Source organism: Acomys minous (assembly GCF_964271855.1).
Source record: "Acomys minous genome assembly, chromosome: 3".
In the NCBI taxonomy this organism is placed as follows: Eukaryota; Metazoa; Chordata; class Mammalia; order Rodentia; family Muridae; genus Acomys; species Acomys minous.
The window spans coordinates 56,263,465-56,278,980 of record NC_140485.1 but is presented as its reverse complement, the minus strand read 5'-3'; the positions used below and the strand labels follow the sequence as shown (position 1 = coordinate 56,278,980).

General features: G+C 37.8%; 2 protein-coding genes and 1 pseudogene across 3 annotated transcripts; 1 reads left to right on the top strand and 2 right to left on the bottom strand.

Moving 5' to 3' along the window:
* Positions 1 to 452: 452 nt before the first annotated feature.
* Positions 453 to 1,003, top strand: LOC311593779 (large ribosomal subunit protein eL33-like; the record flags this gene model as incomplete). Its single annotated transcript, XM_084775200.1, has 1 exon — positions 453 to 1,003. Exon 1 carries the CDS (start codon positions 491 to 493, stop codon positions 1,001 to 1,003), a length of 513 nt encoding a protein of 170 aa, XP_084631326.1. The 5' UTR covers positions 453 to 490.
* Positions 1,004 to 2,496: 1,493 nt separating this feature from the next.
* LOC311593778 (olfactory receptor 4A15-like) lies at positions 2,497 to 3,442 on the bottom strand (annotated as a pseudogene). Its single transcript has one exon. The product of its transcript is annotated as an olfactory receptor 4A15-like (transcript).
* A 7,440-nt stretch (positions 3,443 to 10,882) lies between these two features.
* On the bottom strand, positions 10,883 to 11,839 carry LOC311593777 (olfactory receptor 4A5-like; the record flags this gene model as incomplete). Its single annotated transcript, XM_084775199.1, has 1 exon — positions 10,883 to 11,839. One exon carries the CDS (start codon positions 11,837 to 11,839, stop codon positions 10,883 to 10,885), a length of 957 nt encoding a protein of 318 aa, XP_084631325.1.
* Between the last annotated feature and the right edge of the window lie 3,677 nt (positions 11,840 to 15,516).

Genomic DNA, 15,516 nt, shown 5'->3' with positions numbered 1-15,516 from the left:
TAAAAGAGAACTAACATTTTCCTAAACTACGGCAATCTCTAACTATATTCTAAGTACTTAACCATATACCCTCATATTAGTGTAGCTCTTACTCCTTGAGGCTTTTTTTTGCACCAGGTAGAGACAACTAGAAAAATTTGTGAACCTTCAGTGTTGCATAAGCATCTCACTTCAGCATACCAACCCCTGCTGATAGATGTGCAATGCAAACTCCTACATCTAAGGCTCAAAGAATTCATAAAAGATGAATCAGAAATATAAGAGCCATAAGACCAGGCTGGAGAGATGGCTCAGAGGTTAAGAGCACTGTCTGCTTTTCTAAAGGACCTGAGTTCAATTCCCAGCAAGCACATAATGGCTCAGAACCAACGATAATGAGATCTGGTCCCCTCAAATAAATAAATAAATAAATACATCTTAAAAAGAGTCATAGGGTCTTTCCGCCATCTTGGTGCCTGTGCAGGCCTGCTGGGAACAGGACTTCTAAAACATGACTATGTCTGGAAGGCTGTGGTGCAAAGCCATTTTTGCTGGCTACAAACGAGGTCTCTGGAACCAAAGGGAGCACACAGCTCTTCTTAAAACTGAAGGTGTTTATGCCTGGGATGAAACTGAATTCTACTTAGGCAAGAGATGTGCTTATGTGTATAAAGCAAAAAATAACATAGTGACTCCTGGAGGCAAACCAAACAAAACCAGAGTGATCTGGGGAAAAGTAACTCGGGCCCATGGAAACAGTGGCATGGTTCGTGCCAAATTCCGAACCAACCTTCCTGTGAAGGCCATTGGACACAGAATCCGTGTGATGCTGAACCCTTCTCGTATTTCAACTAATGAAAAGCAAATAATAAAAGTGGGGAAAAAAAGAGTCATAGGAACAAGATGCATGTCTCTAGATACGTTCTCTAGACATGAGGAGGACTATGCACCCATGAAAAATAAACTCTATGGTTGTCTGAATAAAACCTACATAATGACAAACTGGTTCTCATGCCAGCACTGATGGGGAAAATTCAACAAAGTCCCTCACACTCCAGATGGAGAGCTGCAACTGGTCAATAGCTGCCGAGAAAGGAAAATTCAGTTTCATTCAGGGAAGACCTCCCATGTAAATTATCCAGTCCCAGAGGGTCAGCTCTGGAGACATGAGACTATAGAATCTCATGGGATAGAGAAGACCAGATACACTTTATACAAGGATGATCAATGTGCAAATTCAATCAATGAGGCATTCCGAGTGAGTGGGGAATTTAAAACTCTCTGTAAATCTCAATAACCACACACAAAAGAGTTGTCAGATGTAGAATGGGCATCTACTTTATATCTCTTTATTTACATATACAATATATTCAGATCATGGCTTTCCACTCCTCCAACTCCTCCCACTGCAGCATGGTACTAGGAAGAATCTGAACAAATCTACTACTTTATTTCTCTAGACTATATTTTCCAAACATATTTCTAGCCTATAGTATTTTCTAACACACCTACTGTTAGACTCTGCACTGTATTGCTGTACCTCGTGGACTATGGGTTACATTATTTTTACATATGGAAGGCAGAAGCTGTTCTCTTTCAATGTGCCGTGAGCTGTTAAGGAAACGGACATAGAAAAACAGTAAGTCATCAGGTTCTAAACTAAGAATTTGAATGTGTTGTTTACACTACTGTGAAAATACATCTTCGAAGACAGTGGCCACCAGATGAATTAATATGATTTTTCCAATCATGAAAATCAGATTTGATTATGTTTATATATATCTTCATTGTTTGTTTGGTTTTTTTTTGTATGAACCTTTGTATATGCCTCTGTATCATTAATATTAAACTGTAATGTTAAGAGCACTGGCTGCTCTTCCAGAGGTCCCAAGTTAATTTCCCAGCAATTACATTGTGGTTCACAACCCTGTAAATGAGATCTGGTGCCCTCTTCTGGCATGTAGGCATACATGCAGGCAAACTGTATACATAATAAATAAATCTTTTTAAAAACTGCAATATTATTTCTATTTAATAAAAGTATGCCAAGAAATTATAGCATGCTTACATAATAAAGCCTCTTTCAAATACAAAATAAACTTTATATTTTAAAAATTAATATGCTATCAATATTGTGAGGTAAAAAATGAGCCACATTATAATAAGCTTTCTTAGCACTCAAAATCAAATGTATTTAAGAAATACACAAAAAATTTCCATTAAGTGAAACAAATGTACAATACTAAGTATGGCACATAAATCTTTAGTCTGTGTAAAACTAATTTTGTTGCCCAGATTTGATATGTATTTTTTTTTTACAAATCCTGAAAATCTTAAAAATGCATGTTCTTCATTGAAAGAATTCACATACTAATTGTTTTCATTGTGCTTAGTTATTAACACTGAGGAAAAACTTAGTGTAATGAAATAATCTTCTGGCTTTCCTGTGGATTTCTATATTGTGTATTGGATATTCTGTCAGGGTGACAAGTCCCTAGAGAAGATTGGCTCCCCTTCTTAGCAGCCATATCTTATGACCCCTTTCTCTTTAACTGCATTCCTTTTACGTGTCTGAAGTTTCTTCATGGCATTTTTCATCTCTGCATTTCTCAGAGCATAAATGAAGGGATTTAACATGGGGGGTGATAACAGTGTAAAATACAGCCAATGACTTATCAGTGGGTGAAGTAGAAGGAGCTCGCACATACATAAAAATGCAGGGGACAAAGAAGAGAAATCCAACAGTGGTGTGGGAGGCACAGGTGGAAAAGGCTTTACGCTTCCCTTCCTGACTGAGACTCCTCAGGGAGTGAAGAATGACCCCATAGGAAATTAGCAACAGCATAAAGATGACCACACAGATGGCCCTATCATTGGCAACAACTGTGAGGCTGAAAACATAGGTGTCTGTGCAGGCCAACTTTAATAAGGGGTACATGTCACAGATGAAGTGGCCAATGACGTTAGGACCACAGAAAGGAAGGTTGTACACAAAGAGAAGTTGGACTACAGCATACACAAAACCTCCAATCCAGGCCAACAACAAAGGCAGGACAAACTTCATGATGGTCAGATAATGCAAGGGTTTGCAGATGGCCACATACGGGTCATAGGCCATGACTACCAAGACTAAGATCTCAGCACCACCAAGCAAGCATCCTATGAATAGCTGGGACATACAAGCTTGGAAGGAAATAGTTTTCTTTTCATAGAGTAAGTCTATGATCATATTTGGTGTAACTGTGGTTGAATAAACAGCACCCATAAGTGATAAGTAGCCAAGAAAGAAGTACATGGGTGCATCTAAATTTGGGCTGACCACAACACTCACAGCGATGGGTAGATTGCCTGCCATAGTCACAACGTAGATGACCAAGAACACAACAAATAATATTTTCTGGCCTTCAGGACTCTGAGTGAGGCCCAAAAGAATAAATTCAGTCATATTGTTTCTTTCTTCCATGTATCCTTCATATATTTTTATCTCACTGGTCAAACAAATTATTTGAAATGACAGCAGTGACTTCATATAAAAATTTAAATAGTGCTTGTTCATTCTGGAAATAAGAAAATAGAGATAATAACTTATGTTATTCAAGAACTTTTAGAGAATACAATTAGGACTCTACAAATAAGTGGTGTTACAGGATAATAGAAAGAGAAATAAATAAGGCACATGAAGGGAAAGAACAGATTATGAAATAAATGAGCTGCAATAACTAGCTTTTACAACTACTTAGTAGTTGAAAAAATCAGACATAAAACTAATACAATAAGCAAAAGCAGAATAAAGATGGATTAAAGATATAATGTAAAATTAAAATAAATTAATATATAAAAGAAACAAAATCAAGCAAGCAATTAGTAAAAGAACATCACAGAATAAAATATATTATCTCAAAAATAAAAATAAAGGTTTTAATAAATAAAACTTAATTTTAATATTCAAAAAGCAATGAAGAGAAATACATCCAGTATTTTCAAACATTGTAGGATGCTGAAATTTAAGTATAAATAGAAAAATAAAAAGACATATCTGAGTCTAGACTTGTCACATCAGCAACAAATTATTCCTGTTGATGAAAAAGATATTTTCTGGATTCCAAGATGGCGGCGACAAAGACACATAGTGTCTGATCTGCAGGGAGGAGACCACAGACACCACCAGGAGCCATGGATCATGGGATCTGGGAATCACTGGGTAAGAGAGATTCACACAGTGTGGACCATGGGTGGGTCTGACCTACAGTCATCCAGCTTCCCACAGATGATGGCAGCCTAGTCCCCAGAGCCTGGGCCAGAGCCTGGGCCAGAGCCTGTCTGCGAGCTGTGAGCTGTGAGCTGTTTCCTTTCGTGGCAGTGTGAGCTCTGTATTTGGGACTGAAATACCATCAGTGAAGCATCAGAGCTCCTGGCCTAGGGAAATCTCAGAAAAATGGGTGGATCTGTCTTCAGACCAGCACTAAAGCAGTCAACAGAAAGCCCAGGTGCCACATGGGGTCCCAGATGGCTGTGGGCACGTGGCCCAGCCACAGCAGTACAGTTTGAGATCAGAGACACTACCTGGAGCCACAGATTGCAGCAGCTGTCTGAGCGGGGCCAGGCAGGAGCCTAGATGCCCAGGTGCCCCAGAGGACAATCCTGGCACAATTGGTCACAATGCTCCTAGCCTAGCCAGGCTCCACAGCCTATCAGGGACTCACATGCTCTTGGGAGAGGCTGGGAAGGCTGGAGGGGATAGGGCAGAAATCTAGCCAACCAACAACAATCAGAGGGCAGTAGCTGCTCTCTCCCTGGCAGGCAGAACCTAGGCCCCACTACAAGGTTGGAGGAGAAACCAAAACAACTGCTAGAAGCCAACAGGGGTTCAGGTACTCTAGGGTGATCTGAGCCTAGGGCCCAAAGCCCCAGGGCACAAGGGCAGGGTATTCATAGCCCAGCCAAAGACAGGATAACCGGCTCTACGTACAATACCTCAAACCGATACTGGAGCTGCAGAGCACCAGCACCCATCTCGGCTGACCCAGTGGGGAGCCCAGTGTGTGGAGCAAAGTCTCTAGGAGCCAAAACCAGGTCACCTGTCTGTCTCAGGGAAGAGTTCCCTGATCACCACAGGCAAAGGCGCTTGACCTATAATCGCTCACCAACAAAATGCTCTCAATGACCACTGAAGGACATCAGAAGATACCTCCCAACATCAGAGACAGCAAGACAACTAAAGGCTAGTGTAAAAACATGAACAACAAAACCCAAAACAATATGGCATCTCCAGATCCCAGATATCCCAAAGAAAGCAACCCAGAGAACTCAAACACAATTGAAATACAAGAAAATGACCTCAAATCCTTAACAATGAAGATGATAATGGAGGAAATGAATAAAACCTGTAAACAAATGCAAGGAGATGCAGCCAAACAGGTGCAAGACGTAAAAGAAGCCTACAGAGAGGAAATGGAAGAAATTCAGGAAAATACAAACAACCAGATGAAGGAAATCAACAAAACAGTTCAAGATCTGAAGATGAATATGGAAACAATGAGAGGAAGGATAGCAGGCTACCAAGAAGAGACATGATACCCTATGAGCATATAAAGGGGGAGGAAGTTCCCCTTAGTCACAGTCATAGGGGAGGGGAGTAAGGGGAAAATGGGAGGGAGGGAGGAATGGGAGGATACAAGGGATGGGATAACAATTGAGATGTAATATGAATAAATTAAAAAAATATATTAAAAAAAAAAGAAAATGGAACAATGATAAAGGCACAGACAGAAAAAAAAAACAGGAATGAGAGAGCTTAGAGAAGAAAGCAATTAACAGAGAGGTCAGCTTCTCTAACTGAATCCAAGAGATGGAGGAACGAATCTCTGAACCAGAAGATACAATTGTAGATCTTGTAGCAACCATCAAAAGAGGCTATATCTAAAAAATTCCTGACACAAAACACCCAAGAAATCAAGGACACAATGAAAAGAAGAAACCTGAGGATAATAAGCACAGAGGAAAGAGAAGACACCCGACTCCAAGGCCCAGAAAATATTTTTACCAAAAGCATAGAAGAAAATTTCCCCAATTTAAAGAAGGAGATGTTATAAAAATACAAGAGACCTACAGAACACCAAATAGAATAGACCAGAAAAGAAAAACTGCCCATAACATAATAATCAAAACACAAAATATACAGAACAAAGAAAAATTATTAAAGGTGGCAAGAGAAAAGGGCCAAGTAACATATAATGGCAAATGTATCAGAAGTATACCTGACTTCTCAGCAGAGACCATAAAAGCCAGAAGGGCCTGGACAGAGGTCCTGCAAACCCTAAGAGACCATAGATGCCTGGCCAGACTTACTATACCCAGCAAAATTATCAATAACCATTAATGGAGAAAACAAGATATTCCATGACAAAAACAAGTAAAAACAGTACCTACCCACAAATCTGGCTTTATAGAAGTTACTAGAAGGAAAATTCCACCCAAAGGAACAAGCTCCAACCAACATTACACGGGAAATAGATAACCACACCGCCACAAAAACACAACAACACAAAATCTCTACTGTAACTAACATAAAAATCAAGGGACTTAACAGTCACTGGTCATTAATATCTCTCAACGTCAATAGTTTCAATTCTCCAGTAAACAGACATAGACTAGCTGAATGGATAAGCAAGATCCAACATTCTTCTGCATTCAAGAAACACATCTCAGCCACAAGGACAGACATTACCTCTGGGTAAAAGGCTGGAAAAAGATATTTCAAGCAAATGGACACAAGAAGCAAGCCTAAAATAAGAAAATAACATCATGTTACTTTTTAAATGGATGAAATTCCTAGTTTATGTAGTAAATACCTTATATTAATTAAACTGTAAAAGAATAATGATAGCAGTAAAAACACATAGTTTCTACATTAATTGAATTAGTCATATGTGCTCTGGAAAGAAAGGAAATTACATCACAGCTGAGAGGGATTCTATGTCCAAAATGACATGCATCTAATAACTAAGAAAAAATTCAAGTTATGGCCCACTTAGTACATGGCACAATTTTTCTTTGATTCACCTTCTTCTTTGCAGGGAATCATGAAGTGAGCCTGGCCTATCTGTCTTGAGAGGCATGTGTTTTTCAGGTTAGAGTCAGTGGCTCCTAGGCATAATGTGCCTTCCAGTTACTGAGAGACTGATGCACGCCCTCAGGCAGTCAAGGGCTCAGGCCACCTTGTGTTTCACTGTGTGTTCCCTCAGAAGTCAAGGAACCATTGGAAGCTTGATAGGACAATTGATTTTAGATGTTAATCTTGTATACCCTGTGTGACTTTCAAAGATTCATTGTGTGCTGCAACTACAACTATATTGATCCTGAAAGTTGCCGTTACATTTTTGTTTCTGATAAAGGTATAAAAGTTTTGATTGCTATCAGTGAAGTTGCCACAGCCTCACTTTTTCTCTGGCTCCTCCCAACCTACCTGATTGAATTCTTCATGACCGTATCAGGGGACCTTGGCTAGGTAAGTAAGCACAGGAGTTTACATTACCCGCTATTTGTGATCATTGAGAACGGATGCACTGGAATTTTGTAGTTTGCTGTTGTTGTTGCTGCGGTGGGGGGGGGGGAGGGGTCCTATCAGGTTCAGTGTATCTGCTTTTATGTTGAGGTCTTTGATCCACTTGAGGGACTTGAGTTTCATGCAGGGTGATATATATGGATCTATTTGCATTCTTCTACAAGCACACATCTAGTTATGTAGGCACCATTTATGGAAGATGCTTCCCCCCCCCACAGTATATTTCTGACTTCTTTATCAAAAACCAGGTGTCTGTAGGTGTGTGGATTTGTGTCTTTGACTTCCATTCAATTCCATTGATCAACCTGTCTGTTTTTATGCCAATTCCATGTGTTTTTTCCACTCTAGCTCTAGAATACAGCTTAAAATCAGGAATAGTGATACTCCAGAGGAAGCACCTTTAGTGTATGGAATTGTTTTTTTTTTTCTTTTTTAGCTATACTGGGTTTTTTGTTTTTCCATGTGAGGTTGAGTATAGGTCTATAGAATTTTGTTGAAATGTTGATGAGACTTGCATTGAATCTGTAGATTTCTTTTGGTAAGATAGCCATTTTTACTGTTAATCCTAACAATTCACGAGCATGGGAGAGATCTTTCCATCTTCTGCTCCCTTCTTCAGTTTCTTTCTTCAAATACTTGAAGTTATTGTCAGACAAGTCTTTCTCTTGCTTAGTTAGAGTTACCCCGAAGTGTTTTATGTTATCTTTAGCTATTGTGAAGGGCTATGTTTCCCTGATTTCTTTATCAGTCCTTTTGTTATTTGTATATAGAAAGGCTACTAATTTTATTTTTTTGTTACTCTTATATTCAGCCATTCACGAAAGGTGTTTATTAGCGGTAGGAGTTCCCTGGTAGAATCTTGGGGGGGGGGGTCAGTTATACAAAGTATCATATCATCATCAAATAACGGTCAGTTATACAAAGTATCATATCATCATCAAATAACCATAGTTTGTCTACTTCCTTTCCAAACCATATCCCCTTGACCTCCAGTTCTCTTAATTCTCCTACTACAACTTCAAGTGCTACATTGAGTAGCTATGGAGAGAGTGGACACTTTGTCTTGTTCCTGATTTTAATGGAGCTGCTTAGAGTTTCTTTCCATTTAATTGACGTTGGCTATCAGCTTGCTGTTAATTTCTTGTGTGTAGGTATGCCCATTTATTTCCTAATTTCTCCAAGATTTTCATCATAAAGGGGTGTTGGATTTGATCAAAGGCTTTCTCAACAACTAATGAGATGATACTGTGGGGTTTTTTTCATTTTGTTTATATGGTGGGTTAAATTGACTGACTTTTGTATGTTGAACCTTCCCTGAGTCTCTGGGGTGAAGAACAGTTGGACATGATCTTTTTGATGTGTTGTTGAATTCAGTTGAGAGTATTTTACTGAGTATTTTTGTATCAATGTTAATGAGGGAAATTGATATCTGCAATTCTCTTTTTTTGTTTAATCTTTGTGTGGTTTGGGTATTAGGGTGACTGTGACCTCATAAAATGAATTTGGCAATGTTTCTTCTCTTTCCATTTTGTGGAATAATTTGAGGAATGTTGGTTCTTCTTTGAATGTCTGGTAGCATTCTGCTGTAAAAACCATCTGGCCCCAGGCTTTTTTCCCCCTTCTTTTTTTTGCTTTTTTGGTTGGGAGAATTTTGATGACTGCCTCTATTTCCTTATGGGTTATATGTCTATTTAAGCTGTCTATCTAATTTTGAATTAAGTTGGTAGCAGTCTCTATCATGACAACTATCTATTTCTCTTTACTTTTCCCATTTTTTTAATAGCACAGGTTTTTAATATCACCTGATGTTTCTTTCCATTTCCTCAATATCTGCTGTCATGTTCCCCCTGTTGTTTCTGATTTTTTAATTTGGATATTCCCTTTGTATCTTTAATTATTTTGGATAAGGGTTTGTCTATCCTGTTGATTTTCTCATAGAACCAACTCTTTGTTTCATTGATTCTTTATATTGTTCTCTTTTTTCTATTTTATTGATTTCAGCCCTCACTCTGATCATTTCTCACTTACTATTGACATTTCCTTGGCCACCAGGGAAATATAAATCAAAGCCACTTTAAGTGGTGGTTGGCTCCGGCTCTTTTGCTTCCTCTTGGGATCCTTTTTCTCCTACTGGATTGCCTTGTCCACTTTTAAAGATGAGGGATTATCGTAACTTGCCGTGTCATGTTTGGTTGATTTGCCTATAAGGCCTGATCTTTTTTGAAGGGAAATGTAGGAGAAGCATACCTGGGAGAGAAGGGTGGGCGAGGGGTTGGGGGGCTGTTCTGAGAGGAGTGGAGGAATGGGAAACTGCAACCAGAATGTAATATATAAGAAAAGAAAAGAAAAGGAAAATTATTGCACCATGTTCATTCTACACTGCTTCATCTACTACTAAATTTCCTCTCAATAACAGGCATTAGGATTATAGATGATAAAATCATATTGTATCTGGAGTATGGATGATGCAAAACAGCTGTAAATTGAGAGAAAGATTTTAAAATTGAAAAGAAGGATAAGTAAAACCTATAATTAAAATATTCAACTGAACTACAACATTTAGTAAGAATGCTCTTTATTTCGATCATGTTCCTTCTATTGATTTATTTAATAACATGAATAATGACAATTACCTCTTATTTGAAAAATAAAAAATAATCTGTGGTAACTACTGAGGGACAATAAAAGCAGGTTCATAACTTGGCATAACATGTTTTTCAAATAATAGCTATTTTGTCATCAGGAACTCTGTCTGGTGTTATCTTCAGCCAGATCTCATATACCAAAACTATTCATATCTTTAGCTAATCACAATATCATGTAGTATCAAAGTACATGAAATGAAAAATGTGTAGACATTGACCCAGGAACTGGAAAGAATCCAGAAATAGTGTGCAGGTATTAAAATTCTGCCATTCAGATAAAATAACAAATAATTATATTAGAAACAGTCCCCTCTTCAAAAAAATTTATCTAGGTATTACTCTCATTATTTTCTCCATGAATGTAGACTATCATAAATATCAAAATATCAGTTAGTTGACTGCTTAGGAAATAGTAGATCCAATTTCTATCACCCATTTAAAATTAATTTTAATTAAAAATAGTTACAAAATTAGCTTAGTTATATGCTAATTATATATATATACATAATACACAAAATATTTGTCTTTTATTATTTATCTTTAGGTAATTGTCTATTAGATTAATTCTAACCTTGATGAAAAATTGATTCTGCTCTTCAGTAGCTTTGCATAAAGAAAACCACACCTAAAGAATCCCCCGGGCATACTGTATCATCTTTTATTAGAGTTTTATTGCCTGTTTGTAGCTTTGGAATTAGTATGTGTTCAATAAGAAAAACATTCTTAATCTTTCCATTGTTAATCTTTTACACCAAAGTTTTTCCATACAATTTTTCATCTCTGAATTTCTCAGAGTATATATTAAAGGATTCAACATGGGGGTAATAACTGTATAAACTACAGTCAATGATTTATCAATAGGAAAGTTAGAGACAGGCCTAATATACATGAAAATACAGGGGACGAAAAAGAGGACTACCACTATGATGTGGGAGCTGCAGGTGGACAGGGCTTTGCGTCTCCCTTCCTCACTATGAGTCTTAAGAGATCTTAGGATGATCCCATAGGAGACTAGGAGAAGGATAAAGACCACCATACAAATTGCTCCACCATTGGCAACCACAGTGAGGCCAATTAGGTAAGTGTCAGTACATGCTAGTCCCAGTAATGGGTACATGTCACAGATAAAGTGATCAATGATATTGGGGCCACAAAAAGGGAGGTTGTAAACAAAGATAACTTGAACCAAAGAGTGGGCAAAACCTCCAGCACAGGCCCCCACCAACAGGAGAACGCAAACCTGATGATTCATGATGGTCATATAATGCAGGGGTTTACAGATGGCCACATAGCGATCGTAGGCCATGAATACCAGAAGGAAGACCTCGGCACCACCAAATAAGTGCTCTACAAATAGCTGGCCTATGCAAGCTGAAAGGGAAATTGTTCTTATGTTGCAAATTAAGTCCATAATCAACTTGGGTGAGAAGGCAGTGGAATAAACAACATCCATGAGTGACAGACAGGCAAGAAAGAAGTACATCGGGGAGCCCAAAGAAGGGCTGGCAATCACTGTCCCCACAATGAGCAGGTTGCCCACCATTGTCACAATGTAGATGAGCAAAAACATGAGGAATAAGGCTTTTCTCCCAGCAGGATCCTGAGTGAGGCCCAGCAGGATAAATTCTGTCACATTGTTGTTCTGTCCCATTTAATCTGTCCCAACTAATCAAGAATAGATTCAGAGACAAGTAGTCAGGATAACACCCGCCATGAAATTGTAAGCACAGCCGAGCATCATTTTATTGTGGACAGCATCTTCATTCTCCTTTTCTAGATGAGCTTCCCAAGCGATTTTTAATCAGCATCTAATAAACTCCTCTTCCACGAAGCATCATTGACTTGCTGATAACAATTTTTCCCTGTAGGTGATTTTGCTGAGCCCACAATTACCAGGCTTGCTGTCAAGACCTAAGTGAATCTCTGTACCTGAGAGCAAACAGAAGTTCCAAGGTTTCTAATATGCTCAGACTTCTTATTTAAAAATACTATTTTTTAAAACAGATGTCAGAAATGACAAAAAGAAGCATGTTAATTTAAGAAATTCACACACCTGGTTGAAAACAAATCTGAAATACATCAACTAGCATAAAGTTTGTTTTATGTTAGTCGGATGTTATTCTGTGGAGACTATCTTTACAACGCTGTTTATGAAAACCCAAAATAGCTCTGCTGCAAGAACATCTCAAAGCCATGATCCTGTACCTTTACACTCCCTCCTGAACATCTCAAACGGCTTTTTCTTTTTATATTTTATATTACATTTCAAGGAATTTAACCTTGAACTGCATCACAAAGTTTGATAGAGTACTTAAATTGGAGGACATATCACCTAAATAATTGATTGCTATAAAATGCACTACTTTACTTGAAGGATTGGCATTGTTCTAGAAAGTGTATTTAATAAATACTGTGGTTATTGAAGTATAATTGTAATTTAAAGTAATAATTTTAGGAATCTTCATTATTGCAGAGAATGTCTCTGTGAGTATGTCACAATAACTTTGCTTGGATCACATTAAGATTTACAAATAAAAGTCCACATCAAGTTCCCTGAGCACAATATACAGTTCTCTACATTTTAGTGCATTCTATAATAAAAATACATGAACTAATATGGCCCAAATAATATTTCTTTTAAAAAATCATGTAAAATATAATACTCCTAAAAGGAGTGATAAATGAGTTTTCTCTATTGTGACGCATGTACTAACATACAATACTTATTATTTGATGTTGTAGAAATTAAACAATAACCATGTAATAACACTGAACACAAAATAAGATGCACGTTCCAATTAACCTTACTGTTACACCTTATGGTTTTATATATATATATTTTTAATTCAGAAATAACCAATGAAACTATTAATCCATGGCTCTGCTCATTAATATTCCAAGAATATTTTTAGTAACTTTAAGTCTTTGTTTCAATAATTGATTTCTTGAATTTGACTTTGATCCAGAAATCATTCTTTATCTATAGAAAAGGTTACTGCATTAAACAAATCTATAAAGACGTTTATAAACAGGTGCAAAACTCCTGGATATAATTCCAATACTTACTCTATATTCTTGCCCTCTGTGAAAATATTTTCATGGGCAATAATGTTTGCAGACATGTGTAAAAATTGGCCTAATTAAAGAAATAACTTTTAAGCCTATATTGGGTGGAACATATAAAAATTAAATTAAATAACACATTAAACACTACATTTAGGAAGGTAGATTTTTTTCTTTCATTCCACCACTATAACCTTGCTGTAAGGATTGACAGTAACATCCATCACTGAACTTAACTACTAATGTTTTACCCTAACAAATAAAAGTCTGAGATTCAACCTCTTTCAAAACAGACACAAGATTTTTCATCAATACAATCAGATCTCTTCAGGCATTTTCTCATTCCAAAAGTGCTTTTAAAGCCTTTTCTACTTAAGACAACTCCTTTTTTGTCTCCATTCTCTCATTTCAACAAATTAAGGCATTCCAAACCTTTTATAAGCAGTGATGGACACACACATGCGCACACACACACACATACACCGGGGGGCAGGGGGGAAGAGAGAGAGAGAGAGAGAGAGAGAGAGAGAGAGAGAGAGAGAGAGAGAGAGAGGGAGAGAACAAAACCAAACCATTAATATTTCAAGGGCTAAATATGAACTGAGGCACTCTCAGCTCGGGTAGAACTGAGTTTTCAGAATCTCTTGGGTCAGTCTACCAGAAAAGTAATCTTTCCTTTAACATGCGTGGTGGCCACACCATCACCAGTCCAGTGGAAGGGAGAGACAGGGCAGCACAGGATAGCAGTTAGAACATTTGGAACAAATGCAAATTAAGAAATTAATCACTCTTCAGCTGCTTTCTTCCCTTGAAAAGCCTCTAGAGAATAAATGACCTGGATCTTGGCAAGAAAGAGTAGCTAACTACCCCACAGGATATAGAAATTATGACGTGAACAGAAAAATCCCGATGAATGTTTACAGTTCTATGAGCTACACAATATGAAATACCTGAATATGATAAGGAATTTTTTAAAAATCAGATCAAAGAAGGAAGAAGTCACAGATGTTTCCCCCACCAATACTTTAGCAAAACAGAGGCTTACTGTGATGGCCAGGTGCTCTCTGCCCAAGTATCTCAGAGGGACAGAGGCTGGAAGCTTGCAAGTTCAGTGTATTTTAGTCTATGTTCCAATTCTTGGAGCACTGTTGAGAGAGCTCTTTATTTTTGCAGGAGTGAAACATTGGATTAGTGCCTCAAATGGAGTGATGGATCTATAGGATTAGTAGCCGTGGGGAGAGTGAGAGCTAGTAGTTGCTGTCATTGTTGCTGCTTTTTAAGACTGTGTTCCCCAATAAGCTAACCAGCTCCAGTGGATAGCCACACACACAAGAGTATGTAGACAGCCTTAATTGCACTCAGTGGGCTTGAAAATAAATGAACGGGGACACATTGTTGTGTGCATGTGAAATGAGGGTGGATCTTGAAAAGGAGTGAAAGAAGAGGGTAAATATGAACAAAATACAACGAACACAGTTCTCAAAGACTTAATAAAACATTTATAAAGAAAATTGCATTGAATATATTAGCATATATAATGTTGAAAGAAAATTTCTGCATACCTAAGAATGAAATAATCCATTTTCCTTGGAGTCATCCACCCCTTTGGCTCTTACTGTATCCTGCCTCCTCTTCTACTTAGCTCTCTGAGCCCTGAGGGGGAGGAGTTGGATGAAGATGTCCATATGGACTGAGTTCTCCAAAGTCTCATTATCAAATTGGTCCCTACGTTAGCTCTCCTCTACTGCAAAAGGAATCTCCTCTGATGTTGGCTAAGTAAGGTACTGATCTATTATGACAACAGGAGTCATTTTATTGCTATGATTTCCCATAGACTTTTTCCGTCTCTGAGTTTCTCAGGGCATATATTAAAGGATTCAAAATGGGAGTAATTAGTGTATAAAAACCATAATGGATTTATTAATAGGAAAGTTGTAAACAAGTCTAACATACATGAAAATACAGAGAACAAAAAAAGAGGACAACACCGTGATGTGGCAGCTGCAGGTAGACAGGGCTTTGTGCCTCCCTTCCTGACTGTGAGTCTTAAGAGATCTTAAGATGATTCCATAGGAGATTTTGAGAATGATAAAAACTAAAATATATATTGCTCCACCATTGGCAACCACAGTGAGCTGAATAAAGTATGTATCAGTGCATGTAAGTCCTAATAATGAGTACATGTCACAGATAAAATGGTCAATGACATTTGCACCACAGAAGAGAAAGTTGTATACAAAGAGAAATTGAGCCACAGAATGTGCA